Source organism: Agrilus planipennis, unplaced genomic scaffold, assembly GCF_000699045.2.
Source record: "Agrilus planipennis isolate EAB-ADULT unplaced genomic scaffold, Apla_2.0 scaffold144, whole genome shotgun sequence".
NCBI lineage: Eukaryota > Metazoa > Arthropoda > Insecta > Coleoptera > Buprestidae > Agrilus > Agrilus planipennis.
The window spans coordinates 26,419-47,382 of NW_020438905.1; the positions used below are offsets into that span (position 1 = coordinate 26,419).

The 20,964-nt window shown below is 35.1% G+C and overlaps 3 protein-coding genes across 7 annotated transcripts in view; 1 reads left to right on the plus strand and 2 right to left on the minus strand.

Moving 5' to 3' along the window:
- Positions 1 to 386: 386 nt before the first annotated feature.
- Positions 387 to 1,800, minus strand: LOC108737728 (alpha-ketoglutarate-dependent dioxygenase alkB homolog 4). The gene is made up of 2 exons (XM_018470810.2): positions 1,541 to 1,800; positions 387 to 1,475 (listed from the first exon to the last, which is right to left on the minus strand). The coding sequence occupies exon 2, from the start codon at positions 1,369 to 1,371 to the stop codon at positions 457 to 459; it is 915 nt and encodes a 304-aa protein (XP_018326312.1). The 5' UTR covers positions 1,372 to 1,475; positions 1,541 to 1,800; the 3' UTR covers positions 387 to 456.
- Positions 1,801 to 1,870: 70 nt separating this feature from the next.
- Positions 1,871 to 4,831, plus strand: LOC108737727 (coiled-coil domain-containing protein 93). Its single transcript, XM_025973361.1, has 11 exons — positions 1,871 to 2,073; positions 2,127 to 2,335; positions 2,392 to 2,503; positions 2,568 to 2,882; positions 3,050 to 3,094; positions 3,195 to 3,278; positions 3,339 to 3,556; positions 3,606 to 3,719; positions 3,788 to 3,996; positions 4,045 to 4,165; positions 4,348 to 4,831. The coding sequence occupies exons 1-11, from the start codon at positions 1,981 to 1,983 to the stop codon at positions 4,589 to 4,591; spliced, it is 1,764 nt and encodes a 587-aa protein (XP_025829146.1). The 5' UTR covers positions 1,871 to 1,980; the 3' UTR covers positions 4,592 to 4,831.
- A 3,735-nt stretch (positions 4,832 to 8,566) lies between these two features.
- LOC108737726 (Down syndrome cell adhesion molecule-like protein Dscam2) overlaps positions 8,567 to 20,964 on the minus strand; it is a 106,164-nt gene continuing 93,766 nt past the window's right edge. Inside the window, exons 10-27 of one of the 5 annotated variants that reach the window (XM_018470807.1) lie at positions 17,176 to 17,460; positions 16,805 to 17,089; positions 15,912 to 16,031; positions 15,068 to 15,241; positions 14,489 to 14,920; positions 13,926 to 14,396; positions 13,708 to 13,860; positions 13,497 to 13,652; positions 13,123 to 13,416; positions 11,648 to 12,099; positions 11,338 to 11,587; positions 11,138 to 11,281; positions 10,936 to 11,076; positions 10,753 to 10,869; positions 10,519 to 10,694; positions 10,307 to 10,448; positions 10,109 to 10,199; positions 8,567 to 9,183 (exon numbers count right to left, since the gene is read on the minus strand). In XM_018470807.1, coding sequence (XP_018326309.1) covers positions 8,931 to 9,183; positions 10,109 to 10,199; positions 10,307 to 10,448; positions 10,519 to 10,694; positions 10,753 to 10,869; positions 10,936 to 11,076; positions 11,138 to 11,281; positions 11,338 to 11,587; positions 11,648 to 12,099; positions 13,123 to 13,416; positions 13,497 to 13,652; positions 13,708 to 13,860; positions 13,926 to 14,396; positions 14,489 to 14,920; positions 15,068 to 15,241; positions 15,912 to 16,031; positions 16,805 to 17,089; positions 17,176 to 17,460 — 4,136 coding nt within the window. In that variant the 3' untranslated portion in view covers positions 8,567 to 8,930. Of the gene's footprint in view, positions 9,184 to 10,108; positions 10,200 to 10,306; positions 10,449 to 10,518; positions 10,695 to 10,752; positions 10,870 to 10,935; positions 11,077 to 11,137; positions 11,282 to 11,337; positions 11,588 to 11,647; positions 12,100 to 13,122; positions 13,417 to 13,496; positions 13,663 to 13,707; positions 13,861 to 13,925; positions 14,397 to 14,488; positions 14,921 to 15,067; positions 15,242 to 15,911; positions 17,090 to 17,175; positions 17,461 to 20,964 lie in introns of those variants that run through there. The other 4 variants (XM_018470804.1, XM_025973359.1, XR_001937893.1 and 1 more) reach the window with 4 other exon arrangements.

The following is a 20,964-nucleotide window of genomic DNA, read 5'->3' on the forward strand; positions in this document are numbered from 1 at the left end:
AAATATATAATATTTAAACATTTTTATTAGAATAAATATATTTAAATATTTTCTTTGTTGTTTATTAGTAAGAAATGCCTCAACTTAGCCTCAGCTATAAGTAAAATTAGTAGCCTTTCATATTTCGGTGGTATATCTCCTAGAAAACGACTCCAATGATTTCGACGAAATACACGGCTGATTTTAGGGGTGATAAATCGATCGAATTAAAATGTCCTTCCCTGGAAACATCTTTTTTATGTAGTACTAATTACAAAATTGTTTTCATTATATGTACGCAACCCAACATACACCTCTGTATCTAAATAATACACTTTAGCTGATTGAAACGTACTAATTGTGCTATCCTTTTAATAAAGTGATTTTAAATTTATAATAATAAATAATTTCTTTTATAAACGCTTTAATGCAACACAATTAGGAAAGTTTATTAAATGTATTTTATCTATGTGTGTTCTAGAAAAAGTTCTTAGCCATCTCCATTATTTTTCTCCCTTCTGAATAATGACTTCCTCCAGGTAAATAAGATGGTGTAAATTCCCTGTAAGCTAAACAAACTCTTCGACTGGTAATATCCTCCCTTAAAACTTGATGTTCCCAATCATATCTAGGACTTCCAAACATAACTAATAATGAACGTCTGGGCATTGGAATTCTTACAACAGGCCAGCTGTTTCTATCTTCACTAAATTTAAAACTGCTACCACTTGTATTCTTTTCACCTGTATTTGTTAATACTGAGGGATAATTATGCACACAATGTAAATTATAATGTTCATTTTTAAAGTTAGGAGTTAGTGTCAGAATTGAATCTGCCAACAAATTAACAGTAACAATTCTTTCACCCCAAATCCAACAATCATCAACATGTGGGTCAATAGATGCTCCCCTGATTGGATCATATTCTAAAGAGCACTGTTCAATGGTACGGAAATCTTCCAATATTGGAATATTCCGAAATTTGTCCTGAACAAGCTGCGAAAACTTTGGAAAGCCTTTAAAATTGCCCAATTGCAATTTTCTTTTTTTAAAGTTACATTTTGGTCCATAATTTTGTTTTCTTCTGCCACTTTGTGATGAATCCCATGCTACAGAATCAATATTTTCTAATAGAAATTCTTCTTCTTCTTTATTTAAAAAATCCAACTTTATGTATATGCCATTAAAAGGAATATGTTCGCCTATATGATAGGGATGCTTTTGAATATCCCCCAAATTCCACCCCTTCCATAGTTTGTTACAATAAGGACAAAACACATAAGATTTTTGAGTTGAATTAAAGAAAAAAGGTTTTGGGATAATACCATATAACTTTTCACAAACTAAACATGTTCTACAACCTTTACAACCACATTCCCTTGGTTTATCCATATTTCATACACACCAGATCTACAGTGGGTTGAACTTATAGTTGAGTTGGCATTGAGGGCATGTTGTTGAGAATTTCAGGACGTTGAGGACTATCCTAAACCTATCTGTGATGAGGGACAAAAAGATTATAAGATAGATAACAAGGCATACATAATAGTTACAAGCTTACAAGGTTCATTAGGGTTTAGTCATGATTCAGGAACACTGGGACCATTGACCACAGATTTGTTTTATCTTATTATCTTCTACAAGGCCTGGAACTTCTTAGAAAGTGTAATCTGTTATTTAATTTTAAAGAATGCTTATATGTTCACATCATTTTTCAACTCTTTATGGTTGGAAAGTTGAGATTCTCACAAATTAGAAACTGAAATAGTATCCAGCAGCACGCTTAAACCATTGGAATGTGGAAAGATACGGTGATTAAGAACAACGTTATAAAATAACGTATTTACTCTATTGCTAACGGAATTGGCAATTGAGGTTCAATTGAGGTTAGAACAGTTAGAATGCTATTTAAAGTTTGTCGTTGAACTTATTTAATAAATTCATTTAATATTGTATTTTAAGTTAAATGGCTAATTCATTTTATTTGTTTAATTTATTAACATGATGGCCAAGGTGAATACTGATCTGTTTAATAAGTTTCAAAGTGCGATAAAGTTGCCCCTAAGACAAGGAGGTGACGGAAGTGAAACAGAGGTATGAAGTGTATCCAATATTATTGAAACTATTATTAAATTTAATAACTGCAGGTGGATATTCGTGAAGATGAGGAACAATCAGTTAAACTACAAGAAATTATTGATCTGCTTGTTGCAGCTGGTTATTTTCGTGCTAGGATAAAGGGATTGTCACCTTTTGATAAGGTTGTTGGAGGAATGACTTGGTGTATTCAGTCATGTAATATTGATGTTGATGTTGATTTATTATTTCAAGAGAATTCAACAATAGGACAAAAAATGTAAGACACATTTACAAATTAAATAGATATATTACTTCACTTTGTTTTATTTTAAGAGCATTAACAGAGAAAATAGTTGCTGTGCTACAAAAAATGAAGTGCCCATATAGAATTGAACCACATCAAATTCAAGGATTGGATTTTATACACATATTTCCTGTTATTCAAGTAAACATCTATATATTTTTAAATCTTACAGATAGTGTTAAGCACTTCTTTTTAACTGTTTTAGTGGCTTGTAAAAAGGTCAATGGAATTCAGGCAAGAAATGGCTGCTTTTGTGAGGTCTTATGCAGTTAATCAATTTGAGAAAGAGTTTCCTAGTGCAAAAGAGGATCCCAAAAAGGATATATTAGAAAACATAAAAAAGGTTCAGGAAGTTTATAGACCTCGTCGTATTTACAAGAGGAAGAATGCTTTGCCAGATGATCTCAATACCAGATTATTAATAACTTTATTAGAATATGGAGTGCAGGGAAAAACTGAGGCAGGAAATATCCAAGAATCAACAGAAGGAAATACATTGGAAAAGCAAGATATTGCTGAGGTTCTTTTTTATGTTTTATGTGATGTTGTTTGGAGTTTTTGCTTTGTCCTTTTATATGTGCTTACTTATATTTTACTGAGCTCCAAGGAACGCATATTTGTATTTTAATATTATTTGTTATTACTTTTGTCATTGTTAAGTGTAGTGTGTGTTTTCTTGTTTTTTAGCATTCTATTGAAGTACTTTTAAATAATTTGACTTTAATGCAAGAGGTAAGTTATATTCTAATGAGTTGCTTTTAATTTTTAAATGCTTTTTGTGTCATTATGCTTACTGTGTTTATTTATTAATAAGTGTATCATATCTCCTTAGGACGTGACCGAAAATTTCTCATTCAATGATGTACAAAAAACAGAACTTGCCAAACATTATGCTGCCTTTCAAAATGAACTAAAGGTAAATTTAAATAATTTATGTTACTTTAAAATTCTGTCTTCTATGTTTAGTTTTTTTTAGCTTGAAGGAACTCAGACTAGACAGGAAGATGCTATTTTGACTTTAAAAGAACAGAAAAAGGTTTTAGAAGATGAGTATGCCAATCTCACAAAGAAACATTCTGACTTGCAAAATGAAATAATTGAAGTTAATAATAAATTGAAAGAAATATTAGAAAACCAAAAACAATCCTCGAAAATTTTGAAAGATATGGAAACTGGCATTCAAGAAAACCCTGAGTATGTTAGGTCAGCATAGTTGTAATCAAAATTGAACTTTTGCTTTTAGGACATTAAAGGAAACGGAAGATCTAGTCATTTTAGGTGAGAAATTAAGAAATCAAGAGCTACAGTTTAGAGAATACTGCAAACAAGAATTAGTAAGGCTGCAAAATATGATTGAGTAAGTGCAAAATTTTTGTCATGTTAATTATTTATCTTTTCGTCACTTGCTTTTTATTTTATTTTCAGAGAAACTAAAGCCTCAAAACAAGAAGTTTCCGGTACAACTCATTTAAACAAAGAATTACAAATGGAAGAAGAAAAGCTTAAAGAGTTGAGATTGAAATTAGCAAAGAAAAATCGCGAGGTAGCAGCTTTACAGAGGAAATTAGATGAGGTACCAACTAGTGCAGAACTGGCTCAATACCAAAGGAGATTTTTAGAACTTTATAATGAAGGTAGACAATTAACTCATATATTCAATCTAAAATTAATTTTTGCTTTAGTTTCAGCGAAACATAAAGAAACAAAACAATATTATACTTTATATAACACTCTAGAAGACACGAGGCTTTATATTAAGAATGAATTATCGTTATTAAATTCAATATCAGATTCATATCCAGAGTAAGTAACAATAAACAGTATTATCGAAACAATAAAAATAAAATGTGTCTTTTCTGATTTTAAATGTCATCATGTTTCATGCTTCTTTCTCATGTAATGTTCTCATTCTTTGCTTACTGTACTATCCTTTCTGTCCCAAAGATTATATTAAATATAAATTACTTATCAAATTATTGTTTTAGGGCCTTGGTTTCAAATAGTGCAAAAGAAGAATTCTTACGTCAGTTGGAAAATATAGTTGCTGGCGTTAAACAGTCAAGGTGTAAAGTAGAAAGTAAACTTGTTGAAGAGAAACACAAAAGAGACGAATTGACCTACTCATTGCAATCATTGGTGGACCAACAGCGTAGATATGTGTCTGTAGTGAGACAATTGGGCGTTGAATGTAGGAAACACGAAATCCTCTTATCGCAAATACAGTCTTAGAGATTATTTTCTAAAAATATGTGATATAATTGTGCCTGATTTATTTATTTGAAAAACGATAAGTCCTTAGTTATATTACGTACGTAAAGTACGCAGTTATTGCTTTAATTTTATTATCGTTGTTGCTATGTGTGGATGTATGTAAGGAATCTTTTGCTAAAAATTTTATATGCTCAATATATTGGAATTACTATTAATGATGTAATTTAATTGCCCTAAAAAATATAACAATAAAACAAGTTTTTGTTTTTCTTTTAATAAAAACTAGTTCTTTCCCCTGCCCCGGCCATTTTTATTACTCCACTATGACGTAGTGTCGGCCATCATTCTTTTCTAATTGTTGCAGTTGTCGGCCATCATTCTTTTCTCATTGTTGCAGTTGTCGGCCATCATTCTTTTTTATTACTTCACTATGACGTAGTGTCGGCCATCATTCTTTTTTAATTGTTGCAGTTGTCGGCCATCATTCTTTTTCAATTGTTGTCGCATTGTCACTGATGTCGGCCATTACGGTTTTTTTAATAGATGTATAGTAATTAGTGATTAAAATTTAAATGAATGGTTTGTAAATAGATATGCAACACATCGTACACTTCAGCATAAGAAATGTGCTGACAGCACTCATAATTTATTGTATATATAATATTCAATCTTGGTTAGAAATAAGGTTTTATCTAATGCATTAAATACGTAATTAGCTGCAAAACCCTATTATTAATTGATAATACATGAATGTGAACGTTAACTTCTACCACTACATACTACAGATTGCCTCAAATTACTGAGGAAAAATATGTTTGTTGCTGCCATCACCCCACTAGATGACGATACACTGCCTATAGTTTGATATATAATAAATGTAAGTTTTGTATTTTAAAAGTACGTACATTGTACTACAGAAATATTTAAAACAGGGCAGACAAACGAGGCATCCAACCGGTGATTTCCCGAGTGCCATGCTGATCTAGACCACCTAAGATATAAAGAAATTATCGATTCAATGTGTACTGATTAATTAACTACTACAAATTAGAGTAATTTTTGTATTAGTCTTAAAATACTTAAAATACAAATATGAAGGATGAAGACGTTTCACTTTTATTTATTTTCAGCTTTAAACATTGCCTGAGATATAAATATCTAAAATACTTTTATATTTAATCATATACATAGACTGATTTTTTTGAAAACTGCTGCCTTAGTAAGCTTTTAAACTATTTGTTTGGCGTCAATTAGTACGTAAAGTCGTGCTTTTCTTTACTTAACATTTTGAAATCGTTTTGGTCATAAATAAGAAGAACTTATTAATGTTTTTAATTCTGAATGTTCTTTTTTTTATTTAATACTAGCTTTTCCCCTCGGCTTCGCTCGCAGAAATTAATATTGTTTCTCCATAAAACCTTTTAACTCCCAATTCACCCTTACAACGTTTTAATTTTATGTAATGTCGCAATTTTAATACGTTAAATCAAATACAAACGTAGCAACAACATTTCATCCTTAAGGGTGGATTTTTATAAATAGCCAAAACATGTATTTCCTTAATTTCTACAATGGAAGCAACCTTCGAGTAAATCCGAGTACAAATAAAATATACCCCATGGAAACGTTGCAACCTATTTTAATTTGAATAATAATATCAAATAGCATATGTACGAAGTTTGAAATAAATTCAAACACAAATAAAGTATGTCCCAAACAAAAATTGCAACACCTTTCCCCCTTTTGGAGATTGAATTTTTTAAAATGTCGAGACAGGTCTTTCAGAAATTAAATGAGAGACCATTAAAAACAAGTTTCAAATAAATCTGACCACAAATAATATATGTTCCATTTAAACATTGCAACTCCCCTTCACCACTCATCCCACCCAACAGAGATTGAATTTTTTAATCAGTTTCAAGTAAATCGGACCAAAAACAAACATGCAGTCTTTACAAACCCCTTTCAGCTTCCTTAAGAGGTGGAATTTTGTAAAATGTTGAAATAGGTATGTATATCACTAATTTTATATGAAAAGGCATTAAAGCCAAGTTTATGGTAAATCTGACTATAAATAAAACACCATATTTAACCGTGGACGACATTACGTTTATCTGTCAGTTGCGTTTTGTTATACCATTTTTAACAAATGAACATCTAGACTGATGTTGTGACTGATAAATTTATCGTTTTGCTGTCAGTTGCGTTTTGTCATTCCATGTCAGTTGCGTTTATATGTACCACGTTTTTCCCGTAGAACGTGATAAAAAGTATCAGTTTTCAGCCAAATCGGTTCAGCCGTTCTTGTGTTATAAATAGTGTAACTAAAACGACTTTCTTTTATATCTATAGATAGTTATAAATGTAGTTCTACTTTTTGTTGCGGTGATATGATCCCCTCTTCTCAATGTATGAGAAACAAACAAGCGTTTGCACATTGCTAAGCGGATGCCTTTCACTGCTTGTTCGGTCTTAATTTCTGATTGCGCACGAGATGATGGTCTGTCGGTCCTATTCGCGTTCGCGTGTAAATATGTGAAAGTGTTTTTAAATATTTTTTCGAATGCTGGTAGTGTTATGATAGACACGGGGTAGATTAGATTTTTAATGGTAAGTTATTCCTAATTAAGTATATCATTTTTAGGCGTTATTAACGTTTGAACGTTTTGAAAGGTGCTCTAAACCTAATACTCATATTACTTGAAGTATTTGGCGACATGATCGAGCATGTTTAAGGTAGATGACAGCGATAAAAATTTATTGTAGCAAATTTTAATTGAGGATTTATTGAATTTCGTTTCTATTTTGATGTTAAGAAGTAGGTACCTAAGTAATTCATTGATGCAAGTATGCGTGCGCAATATAATACCCACGCGCTTTTAAAAGCGTGATATGTCTTTAGTTTTTACTATTATTCGTCAGTTTATTTTATTAGTTATGCATGTTTAATTCATTCATAAAAATGTAGGGGAATTAAGTGCATATAAAGTACCTTTTTTAAAGTTGTGTGGAAAGTTTTGTGAAATTTCAATCAAAAATAGTAAATTAAAATATTCAATCTAATTGATTAAAAGAAAAACAATTACTTGCCGAAATAGTATGAAAATATTACTTTCACCTAAATTACAACTGAAAAAGTTCCTACTAGTTAGACGAAAATTTAAATTCTAAAATTATAGCCAAAATACTACCCTTAGAAAGTCTAAAATAGCTCCAAACTAGCACCACATTAAAAGACCCGAAAGAGCCTTCAAACGGCGTCTCGCCAAAAACCATACCATAACAGCACCAAAACAACATCACATACAAAATCATTTAAAACAGCACCAAAACGTACCGTATATAAAAATGAAAATATTGATTAATTAATATCAATTTATCTATCAGATATTTAAATTTTTATTAATTAATATTAACAGTTACAGATGATTATATTTTTGAAAAAATATATATATATTCATCTATGATAACGTATGTTCATTTAATATTAATTAGTATTTATTAATTACAGTATGAATATGAATTTCAGTATCCCTTTAATGTTGTTTCGGCGCTTTTTTATTATAAATGCGTCGCTCTCGTTCGTTGGTATTTCAGTAGATTTCTGGAAAGCAATCGGTACTGTATCCGTGTTCTTTCTGTACTGAATGGGGTACTGTTTCAGTACTCCATTCGTACACAATCGGCGGTTTAGTCCTGCAAACGGACCTTTTCCGGTAATATTTTAGAGAAACTTTTGGAGCTATTTTGGTCGTAATTCGGTAGAGTGAAATTGAAAAGAATAATTTTTACTCGGGTTGTTATATTATTTGGGGTGCTATATTATGTATCTTTTTTTGTGTATTATTATTTCAAAATGTCTATTGAAAATGAATTTTAATTTACTGACCCAAACATTCCATTCGTTTTTTTAATCTTTCACTGGGTTTGGGGATGGCATGCTAATAAATTAGGCCCAATGTCCTGCTTGATCAGGTTACAAAAGTTAATTCATAATCGATAATGTATTTATTGTTGAACTATGACATTTTATTGACAATAATGGTAGTGAGAACTGAATTTAGCATTCCAGACATATATAATTTGGTCCTGTATCACTAGATAAATAGGTACATAGTAAAACTCTTGGAAGAATATTTGATTTTATACCTACAATATTTTGATTGTGTCGTTATAAAATTTATCCAAACATTAAAATTTGAGTAACAAAATGTCTTCTTATTTTTTGTACAAACGTTCAATTTTCAATAGTAAATAACTGAAATATATTTTGATTTTTTTGTTTTTGTTTAATAATATTATTAACAATTATTCAACCATCGAGAAATGTATTACGTCTATTTATTTAAGACCACATTTAAACGGCTATAGAATAGTCTGACTGCTGATTGGACCCGGTAGTGCTGGGTCGCGACCATAACGAAGAACGTAGACCTAATTTGAGCTTTTTCAATGTGTCGATGTCGCACTCGGCCTCACTCAATTCAGGTCGATCTGGTGTATTCGATTCGGGTTGCGATAGTCTTTCTCGCTCTGCAAAAGCCGTTTCGGCCACTGATAACGTTGGCAGCATTTGTCTTGCCGATTTTGTGCTACCCTGATACAACCACCTGAAAATTGGTTCCGGTGTATTTGAGCATAAATTTCCACAAGAAATAAGACACACCACTACTCAATTTTTACTGTCTTTGCTCCTAAGTTTTAATAGTGTTAAACTTGTTTAAACTAATTTTGGACTAATTACTAGGTATGCTAGGTATGATATTGATCCTTTAACTTCCATTTCATCATCATAAGGTCGTCAGTCCTAAGACTGGTTGGACACGTACCTCCACTCTTTCCTATCCTGAGCTAAGCTTCGCATTTCCCTAAAACTAGAACAGCCCACATCCTTAACTATTTGCGAACAGTAACCTAACCTAGGTCTACCTCTACACCTCCTAACTCCTGTTTCTGCCTCTAATATGTCTCTGACTAGACCTTCATGCCTGAGAAGGTATCCTACCAACCTATCTCGCCTATTTTTATTGACTTCCATAGACTTCTCTGTTCTCCTACTCTTTCCAATACCTCTTCATTTCTAACCTTTCTACCCACGATATCCTCATCATCCGCCTATAACACCACATTTCGAACGCTTCTAACTTTTTATTTTCCGCCGCGCCCACCGTCCATGTTTCGCACCCGTACAATGCCGTGCTCCAAACATATACCTTTAACAACCTTTTTTGAATTTCTAAATTAACCGTTCGCGAGCATAGAAGTGACTTCTTTTTATTAAAGGCGACACGACCCTGCGCTTTCCTCTGCTTTATATCCCTACTACTCCTTCCATCCTGACTTATCTGACTCCTATCTCCTATCTTTATATTCGCTCTTTCCCTACTTTTTCTTCCCTTGCATACCAGTATTTTAGTTTTACTTTTATTTATTTTCATACAGTACTGATCTGTCAGGACCGCTTCCATTTAAATGGACTTATTTCCTGTGGATTAATATACACTCAAAAATTTTCGTATAGATAATAAAATTTACCTTGAACGATTTCTGCGTGGCAGTGATTTTTGTTCGGACATGGGTGATATGTCTGATGAGGTACTTGAATGAGCACCGTGATAAACGAAGTCTGGAAAGATATTACGTTCAAATTATTATTTATCTGTATCAAAAAGTTGAATCGTATGTGCTTATATTTTATGTAATTGGATTGATTTATTAAACAGGGAAACTTACTTTGCTTATGTTTCAAATCTAAATGATTGGAAGACTCCGTTCTACTTGATGTTAATTGATCTTGATCAGATTCAGACTCATCGCTCTCTACGTCAGCCTTTCTTCTCCTCTTCCCGTGACCTTTTGAACTCTGAAATTTTTGCTGCGAAAAAATGGATTGAGAGAGTCAACAAGGAAATGTCATAAATATATGCAAAACATTTGTTACGTACAACATTATAGTAAGGGGAATTTCGATGTACTGATGATGTTGCTGGGGGTGGGGAAGCGCACCCTTCAGTCATTGCATGTTCGTGATACATGAAGCTGTGTAGCATTGTGTTTTGCGGCAGTGTGCTAGGTTCAGATAATTGAAATGTTGCATACGGAGAAATATCTTCGGACGTTTCTAAAAAAAATCGGGGAAATGTATGAAACAGGCATTGAAGTTTATCACAATAGTTTACCTGGAATTTTTTCTCCTGCCTGCAATGCAACTTTGTGGATGGTTGCGTAGTAACGTTCCCTTTGAGCTTCAGAATTCTGTTCATTATCTAATTGTTCTTTGGCACTTTCAATTTGGCCTGGAACAATAATAATATTTTCATTATAACGACTACATACTTACAATCGTATACAGTGTAACGTACGCGATTTCATACAGACTATTCCTGCTACAATAGCAAATAAAATAATGGCTAATGCGATTATCAATGGCACTACAATTCTCATATCACTGTAAAACGGCATATTGTCATTCCCTTGTAACATCAAATCCGGAGGCGGAGCATCTGAAATTTGGAAGGCATAGATAATAATAAAATTTGTGCACCCATCGGAATAATGAAATACCTCCGTCCTTAGTTAACGTTGTAAAATGAAATTCTTCGTTTGAAAACCCTGCTACATTGTGAGCTTCCACTTTAACGACGTATCGTGTTGACGGAGTCAGTCCAGTAATAGAAGTTCGCCGTTGAGGTTTCAAAGCATTTGAAACTATAAAAATCATTTTTTTAAATTAGGATTTTGCATTTATTGATTTGGTGACTTACCCAAAGTCCACTGAGCTTCCGAAGTCTTCCTGTATTGTAATATAAAGTATAATATAGGACAGCCATTGTCAGGCCAAATATGCAGTCGTAGGATAACGGAAGTTGAATTAGGAAAAATGAATGCGCTAGGTGCTGGAACTCCTGGAGGATGGCCTTGAGTCCTAGCCTTTAATACGGAACTTGGAGGAGAACTTCCTATTTTATTTAGAGCTGATAAGTAAATGTGGTACTGGGTACCACAGAGAAGTCCCTAAAAATGATAAAATTGATAGTTGTTTACGTTGTAAGGGTTAATACTTCGATTTCTTACTTTTAGTTCATAACTTGAAGCATGTCTTGACAGCCTAATTTCACTCAAGTCCCCGTGCTCCTTTCTATAACTGAGTATTAAACCACTAACAGGCGCCCCACCAGTATTGCCACATTTCCAATGAAGCAGAACGCTACTGCTGGTGGCACTAGTAACGAATAAGGTGGGTGCCTCTGGTGGTATCTGAACTATTAAATTGTACGTAATCCTGTCCGAGCCCTGGCCATTATCTACTTGGCAGGTGTAATTTCCGGCATCCGATATTTGCAAATTCATTATAATGAGTTCCCCAGTATCCAAGAAATTTATTTTGTGGCTTGTACCGGGTTTAAGAATTTGATCGCCCCGAAGCCATTCTCGCCTGGGCGAACCCACTGCGAGACATTGGAGGGCTATTGAACCTCTCCACGGTCGAACTGCTTTTCCTCCAAACGAATAGATCCGTGCTGGCACTAAAGCAATCACAAAAAATATTTTTGGAACGAAGAGGATTAGTAGTATAAATTGTTGGGTTTCCACAAGTGTGTGTTCTGAATACCATCCTCTTTTGTTCTAATTTGTGCAATATCACTATATAGTATAAAACAGTCGCTTCCCGCTCTTTGTCCCTAAGTATGCTTAGATCTTTAAAACTACGTAACGGATTTTGATGCGGTTTTTTTTTATAGATAGACTGATTCAAGAGGAACGTTTATATGTATAATACATGCATTATATAGTAGAGAAACACCGATAATTTTAGAGGTTTGCAGTGTGATGTCGTAAAACACTTTTTTTTGCGCTTACATTGAAAACGCTGGCTGAACCCTACGAGATAGATCAGAATAATGTACTAAAGTATTGTACATCTTAAAAAGATCTACAAAAAAGTCCAGGATGGTATACGTCTATCTCTTAGGGATAAACCACAATAACAATTTTTATTCTTTACTTTTTATGAGAAATAATGGCTTACTTACGAAGCGATTTTAAGCCATACAGCATTAATCCTTATCCAATTAAGTATTTAAAATACATTGTGCATTTAATATAGATCAATATGGCCCTTTACAGCATGTAATTTAAATGAATATTTTCGAAGATATTACAGATTTAAAATGCAGGGACATAGCGGTTGCGGTGGTACCGACCGAGAGGCCGGTTTCTATTATCTAATGACAAAAAAACTGTGCATGTTGTATATAAAGACATTCTGTAGTATATTTAATGTGTTCAGGGGGTATCTTTTGAAGATTTCCCCTTCTCGATAATAATCTAAACAAAACAAAAATATACATATTTAGTATCAGCATTGCACCCGTGCGAAGCTGGGGCTGGTCGCTAGTAAGTGATAAAAGGTTCAAGGTGTTTATATTGCAAGGTGTATCTACATTAAGATTTTAACAAGGACTGTTAATTATCTTTCTACTGTTCAAGTACCTACTTCTTGCAACAAAGTTTTCTAAAGTTTATAATTGATTATGTTAGACTCTAACCTCGTCCTGACGAAACCTGTGAAACCACTTTCGAACTGCTACCTTCACCAATTCTCGTAGTCGCGCTCACCCAAAATTGATATTCCGTATGGGCCACCAAACCTTTCGCCTCGTAACTTGTTTGCTTACTGGAAATTGTTTCTCTCTGGTTTTCATTGTCTCTCCCATCAACACTTCGTTTATATAAGATGTACTTAGTAATAATTCCATTTGGCTCTTGAGGAGGTAACCAGGATATCAGAAGCGCTTGCGGAGAACTGACTATCACTTTGATATCGATCGGAGGACCAGGCACTAGAAGACAAGCGAGGATTCACACAACGGGTTAAATATTAATAATAATCTGATTCAATTATTTGTGTTTTGTATTTTACCATCTTCTTCGGTTTTGCAATAAAATGTCTCAGTTGAAACACCATCTCCCACTTTAGTAAACGCTAGAACTTGTAGACTGTAGTTCGTGAACTTCCTGAGACCTGTTATGACTGTAGTGAGTGCTGTAGTTTTTCTGGTCTCTATATCGTCCGTTCCTAAAAGTACCTTTAAAAGTAAATTAATAAAATACTCCAACAGATTGTCGTATACCTCTCCAGTTATCATCAACTACTGGTTCGTAGGTTAACTTGTACCCTTCTAACAAACCGTTACAATGTTCGATTGGTGGTGGTTGCCAACTAATTTGGAGAGATTGAGATGTAAGAGCAGCACATCGGACATCTTCCGGAGGAGCACTAGGAACTAAAATGTATACGTACTTTAAACCTAACACACCATACACAATCGGACGTTGGTAAAAAACGTACCATCTTCCATGGTCTGCGATGAAGCTGGTTCAGTAAGCGGACCAGGTCCGACTTCATTAAATGCTTGTACCACAATAGCATAATTGGTATATTTAGACAGTCCACCAAGTAACAATTCTCCAGTGCCATCTTCACCGTCTCCCGAAACTGTGGTGTAATTATACGCTTGCATCTTTGGAGATCTGAAACCGACATTATATCCCTGAATATCTCCATGCCGAAGTTCGCTGATGGGAGGATTCCAAGTGATTAGTAATTCCGTGGATGAAATGGGTCGGACAGCGAGGTTTAACGGAGGACCTGCTGGTCTTTGCGATTCCGTTCTTATAACTAGCTCAACGCTCGGTTTACTTCTTCCTGCTGGACCTTCTGCGATTACTCGAAAAATGTAACGAGTTGCAGGCTTTAGATTTTCGATAAGGGCAGCATATTGTAGCGGATTATCTGATATTTCAATATGATGCCAGGGTCCTGAGAAAAAAATCCAATTCCCTTTAGTATTACACATATATCCGATATAAAGAAAATTGCCAATCAAAATGGAAGATTCTGTAAGAACTTACTATCAACTTCACGATATTCCACAATAAATTTGAAGACTTCATTCGAATCTCCGGATCTGTGCTGCCACTTCAGATTGACCGATCGACTGGTGGTCATCGCTGCCTCCAGATGTTGAGGACTAAGAGGAGGCTCTTGAACTAATAGCTGTACCAATTGCTGGTCTCTTCCATACATGTTGCTTGCTTGGCAGAAGTACGAGCCGCTGTCCGAAGCTTCAGCATTGGCGATTTGAAGCTGTGCCACAACGCCATCGGGCGTTCCGTCCTGTTTTACGTGCACACGGTAGTTGTTCGATGGATTTAATTCGCTCTTGCCGCCTTTTAACCAAATTACGCTAATGGGTTTATCGCCGTTCACGTCGCAGTGTAACGTCGCCGTGTCCCCTTTTTTGACAGTTATTAGTCGAGACGGCTGGGAAAAGTACGGGGACGCTGAAAAGTTGGAGGCAAACTATTCAGTTCGTTTGCGAAACTTAATTTGCTTGATGTCACAGCATAGAATTTTAGATATATTAATTAACGCTGAATGTAGAAACTGTTTAGCTGTAATTGAGTTCTTGTTAATGTGGAAAATCTTACAATTTACTCGTAGTTGAATGACTTTCCCAATGCCAGTGCCGATACCATTTTCTGCTTGGCATAAGTAGAATCCTTCCCTGTCTTCTTTCACGTGTTGAAGCAAAAGGGTCCCATTTCCCAGTAGTTTGGTGTGAATTTGGTCTCTTATTTCCTCGTAGTCTCCTGACTTACTACCTGAAGAACAGCGCAAATGGAAAGTAGTTGAAAAACTTAACAAACGTGTTTTATACAACTATCTTTTCTTCTTTCTTTTCCTAAGCTCTAATATTTATATTTGTTCTCTTTTCCAGCATGAAATTTTTCATAGCATGTGAATTGCAGCTTTTAAATTTTGGTAGTAATACGACCAAGGAAACTTCACTTTATGTAATTGGCCAAAAGTACACCCTACCTTGAGACCTTCACAATTTTTAAACAATCTTATTCTTTAGTCCCCCAAGAGAGGATAGATTAAAAATTTTGAAGTTTCAAAGAAGATTATGTGGTTTTGGTCAGTTATTTTCCTAATTTTGCTATAGATACTTATACCTACTTGCTTATGACATGTATAAGTATAATACGATTTAGATTTAAGATGGTTTGAATAATTAATTAATTAATGTAATAAAATGTCGAGCAGAAGTTTTCGGAGTTTTTTAGAGTAGGTATGGGGCATCAATAAAAGTAATGAGATGCAAATATTATCCTGTAGTATTAGGTATATAACAGACGTCGAAGAAAAAAGATATCTCTTTTGGTTAATTAAGGATAATGTGGTGGAAACGTTCACGAATTGAGCTGTTCAAAATGCGATGAAAAGGCCATTATAGAGAAAATGGTCAACTGAACAAGTTGTTAATCGAACCTGTGGCTTTTTTCCATGTAACAGTGGGTGTGGGCACGCCCTGCGCTTGACAGTGTAACGCGATGTTGTGATTCCTTTCAACGCTCACGTCAGCAGGTTCGACCAGCCACCTCGGCGGAACTGAAACATAGATCGCTTCATTAAGGCGGTTTGAAAGGAAATTTAACTTCTAAATGACAGAGATTACGTGGTGCCGTGAATAGTGAGAACATCGACGACACTACACGATATTGGGGGAATGAGTGCCTAAGTTACTGGTTTTCGCTGCATGAAGCAATTACTTTGTGAGGAAGTAATCAGTATTTCCAGATTGCGGTGTGAGTGTGAATAGGCAGCGGACTTTCCGTCCAAATCTACAAATGTCAGCTGGAGTAATTTACCTCCTTTGTCTAGCAGAATTTCTTTTATTGTTGCCTCTAATATCTTTAATGTCACAGGCACCTATCCTTAGCAAAATAGATCGAAAGGATAGGCAAGTTCATTATTTTGTTCATTTGAGTTCAGCATTAGTCCAACCGACGAATTATTACATACATATACATCATGTTGCTACAGTGACCAATGTCGAAACATTTTATTGATTTACATGTACTTATAGAAGATGAACGGTAACCCGATAACGTTTCAACTGAAGTCACTTACTGTAGCAAGTTCAAGTTTCGTCGAAATATAAAACATTAAATACGGAAGATAAAGAAGAAGAAAAAACAGAACATGCAATGAAAAATATCTACAAAATAGTCTACGAAAAATTCAATGAAAATAAACAAAACGGTGCAACAGTACCTTGCCCTTAGGGGTCCAGTTGACGCGTGTGCCAAAGCAATAACGGAAAATTAAGGGCATGGATGGGTGTGTTGGTGGGCTGAGAAGGAACCAGGGGTTTTCGTTACCTTTAACCTGGAGTTTGGCGGTGTACCTGACCTCGGCGGCTGGGTTGCTGGCCACGCACGTGAAATCGCCAGAATGTCTCGAGTCTAAACTAGAAATGCTGAGGAGACTAGAATAGGGGTCAAGAGCCGAAACGTTTACGGCCAGCGCGGGTGTCAGCGGCTGCCCGTCCTTGAGCCAGGAGACCACGAGTGGTGGATCCCCGGAACTCACGCCGCAGACGGTGCGAGTTCGCATGCCTTCCGACAGCCCGTCTTGGAAGGAAAAGGGCTCAATAATAGGAGGAACTGAGAGAAAGAAGAGAAACAAACATATCAGAGATAGAAAGGAGGAATTGGTAAAAGGGTGCGACACGGCGCACCCGATGAATTACCGTTGACGACCAACTGCTGCGTGTGCGATACCTCGCCAGCCTGGTTACGCACAACGCACGAGTAGTTCCCGTTGTGCTCTGGTGTCAGGCTCTCGATTGCTAATATGCTAGTGAACTGGTCCACCTGTTTGATGACGACCATTTGTGACGGATCCAGGACTCGGTGGTCCTTGTGCCACGAAATCGTCAATGGCTGATCTCCTTTCGTTACCGTGCATGTCAAACTGGCACGATCTCCGACATGCAGAGTTTCCTCTGCGTAAAAAGGACTTACTTTCGGAGGCACTGGAATAGAAAATTGATTAGGACAAGATCACACGTGCGACATCCACCAGGATACTTCTCAATCGGATCGCTGGTTGCATTAAAAACATTTCGTCGCACTAACGAAACTGATGATGGTGCTAGCCATGTTGTAAAACCAAAAACAAAGGAATATAAAAGCAACACTGTCGTTATTTGTGAAGTTATTACGTGTACAATTATTAAAGGTCCTGTAAAAAACGATGTTAGTATGAAGTGTAGTTTCATTTAATCCCTTTTCTCAGGTAATTGCTATTGGTGGATCAATGTAGCTTTACTTGAATATCCTGCAGGTCCAGGACTTTTTGTTTGATTTTACTCTTCGGTACCATATCATTTATATAGGAGAAATTCTTTGCGGAACGCAATACCATTTAATTAGGGATGACACCCTACGTATTGAAACGTTTTTTACGTTTCTAAATATTTTTATGTGGAATTTAAGAGGTTTAGTGCTTTATTCAGTTCAGTTCAACAGAAGTCCATTTGGTTTTCAGTTTTGAATTTTAATGCGGCTTGCGAAGTATCAGGGATCGCGTTCGAAACAAGAAAATTTTATGGAAATTACATTAAATTGATGTTTTGATGTCATTCAGTTAGTACTGATAATGTTGAAGCTATTAGTCGCTTTTCTTTTTTACTAGTTAATTGTTTTAATATATTATATTTAGTGAAAATTAGAGTGACCGTCAGGTGATATAGGGGAGGGGACTGGATCAAAAATTGTATTATGTAACAATTTTAGAACCGGGAAATTCGATGTTATTTACCTACATAACGCCAGAATAATCATCATCATCATAAGGTGGTCAGTCCTAAGACTGGTTGGATACGCACCTCCACTGTTTTCTATCCTGAGCTAATCTTCGTCTAGATTTTAGATATCTAATATTTCTAGATATTAGATTAGACCTAGATTAACAGTAATCTAATCTAGTTCTACCTTTACCCCTCTTAACTCCCGTTTCTGCCTCTAATATTTCTCTGAGTAGACCTTCAAGCCTGAGAAGGTGTCCTATCAACCTATCTCCTCTATTTATTATTGACTTCCAGAGTCCTCTGTTCTCCTATTCTTTCTAATTCCTCTTCACTTCTAACCTCCTCTATCCACAGCATCCTCATCATTCGCCTGTAACACCCATTTTATTTTACTATTCTCTTTTAATGAAGGATTATTAAAAAAGAAAAATGTCTGCTCCACCTCCTCACTGGCTTTAAGCTGTGTTCACACAAAAACAATGAATGCGGATTTTGATAATTTGATATTACAAACGGGAGATCTATTAAATTCTCTGCAATCATTTTTGTAAAAATGGTTTGTAGATGTAGGGTGTCTAAATGTATAAGGATGATTCTTTATTAACCGCCTTTTTATCAAGGTGGTTCTCCAATCGAATAATAGAATTTTTGTTTTAATAATTGTGGTGAAACACTGTTTAAATGTATAACTGATGTGGATTCGGAGGGTCGTATTGCGTCGTTAAATTTGTCCTCGATTTCGACGCTTGGGATTTTAGGACATCTCCATGTAAAGCTACTGAATTTTACTGGTTGCTTTATAGGGTCAACTGAAAGTCTAGCGCATCGCATACCAATTTTATGGAAACGTCTACAGTGAAATTGGTTTTTGAAGGATATGTGTCACCTAAAAGTGAATTTACATATAAAATGGTGTGTGTTATGTATACCGTATAAACCATTTTTTGATAAGTGTTTCATAATCTTTAAGAACGATAATCATCATAGGGTCGTCAGTCTTAAAACTGGTTGAACATGCACCTCCTGAGCTTTTTCCTAAAACTATAATCATTTGTGAACAGTATTCTAACTTAGGTCTACCATTGTCTACGATTTCCTTTTTAAATTTTTAACTTTTATCGAACATAGAAATTACTTCTTTTTGTTAAATATGCGATTCGACTCTACAATATTTCTCTGCCTCCCTATGTATATCAAAAATCAGCTAAATCTTCTAATTCTTCGTGTTTTATTTTTATATCAGCTCACTTTTATTTATTTTCACACCATGATCTCTTGTCAACACATTTTCCATTTTATTGAAGGCTATTGCTAACTCCTCATTGCTAATTGCTAACATTGTTAAATCATCTGCAGATGTAAGCATGCTAATTTGCTGCCCCTATCTTGTCATGTTTTTAATGGAATTAATCACAATACAAGCATTAAAATTAAAACATCAAAAACTTTGCTTAGGAAGATGCTTTTCAAAATAAAATAGTTGAAATACTTACAGAATGTGTACCTACTTTTTGTTTTGTAAACAGTTGTAACGGTGCCTTAGATACAAAGATAAATTTAGGGAACGTACCCATCCTACGTGACCCATTGTTTTTATACAATTTTCTCTCCCCTCGATGACCACCCATAGTATATGCGAAGAACCCCCTCTGCACCTAGTTTTCATATAGTAATTTGTAAATATGGTTTGGAATAGAAAGTTTTGAAAATATAACTTTAAAAAGAGTTACATTTCCCTAAAGGATTGACCATGTGACGAAAACCTAAGCTACCTCCCACCCCTGTTACCAAGCATGTTTTTTTTAAGACCGCTTCTCCCCTTCGAACGGGTCACGTAGTAGGCTATAAATTCCTGGTTTTAATTGAGGATTGAAAAGATCTAATCCTACAGAAATGAATCAAAATATTTAATTTAAAAGCATAGTGTAAGCTACAAGGTTATGCTTCACAAAAAAAAAACAAATTTTCAAAAGAACTAGCTATCCAAGGAAACTGTATAGTGCATTAGGCTAACTTGTTATCTAGCGCTACTTCTTCTCTCAATTTCCCGAAACCTCTTAGACGCGAAGGAAAACAGCAAAGCATGTTTTTTTCTTGATTGCCGGCTTGTCCGGAACTTTCCACATTAAATGGCTTTTTTCAACTGACAGACATCCTCCACTAAGTGGTCAGTAAATACGACTACCCTTTTAATGACCAGTTAAAATTGAAATTTTAATTTATCTCGAAATCATGTCAAATTCTATCGCACAGGCCTGTGAGTTGGGCAGAACTGTGTCGAATTGTTTGCAAAGTTTTCATTTATTATGATGTCAATCACTAGATATCGATTGAACTTTGCAAACGCCCACGGCGTAAATTTATCATTAATTTCACATCGGGTTTGAACAGGGTTTAGTAATTATCATTTTCGCTTCTTTGAACATTAATGAAGGAGAAATATGAATAATACGTATATCGTTGGATTATTGACCAGATTGATTTGCTGGTATTAGTTCTGTATTCAGCTTTGACAGCTATTTACGAGGGTGGATTGATAAGTTTCCGGCCTAACCAAGACATGACGCCACTAGGCCTACCTTGAGGTGACATTCTATAGTACCATCCTTGGATAGCTTGTAGCTATAGTTTCAGCCCGATCTCCTTGCTAGTGTAGGTTTGACAGCACGCTGAACAAGACGCCTCTGTGGTTTTCGTAAAAATGGAAAAGCAGGAAAATCGTGCTGT

What these genes read in the sequence shown, in the direction of transcription:
- LOC108737728 (XM_018470810.2), bottom strand. Translation starts at nt 1,371, where the DNA reads ATGGATAAACCAAGGGAATGTGGTTGTAAAGGTTGTAGAACATGTTTA.
- LOC108737727 (XM_025973361.1), top strand. Translation starts at nt 1,981, where the DNA reads ATGATGGCCAAGGTGAATACTGATCTGTTTAATAAGTTTCAAAGTGCG. An exon ending in GTGACGGAAGTGAAACAGAG is followed by an intron (nt 2,074 to 2,126) that starts GTATGAAGTGTA and finishes TAATAACTGCAG; the next exon opens with GTGGATATTCGTGAAGATGA. An exon ending in AGGCTGCAAAATATGATTGA is followed by an intron (nt 3,720 to 3,787) that starts GTAAGTGCAAAA and finishes TTTTATTTTCAG; the next exon opens with AGAAACTAAAGCCTCAAAAC.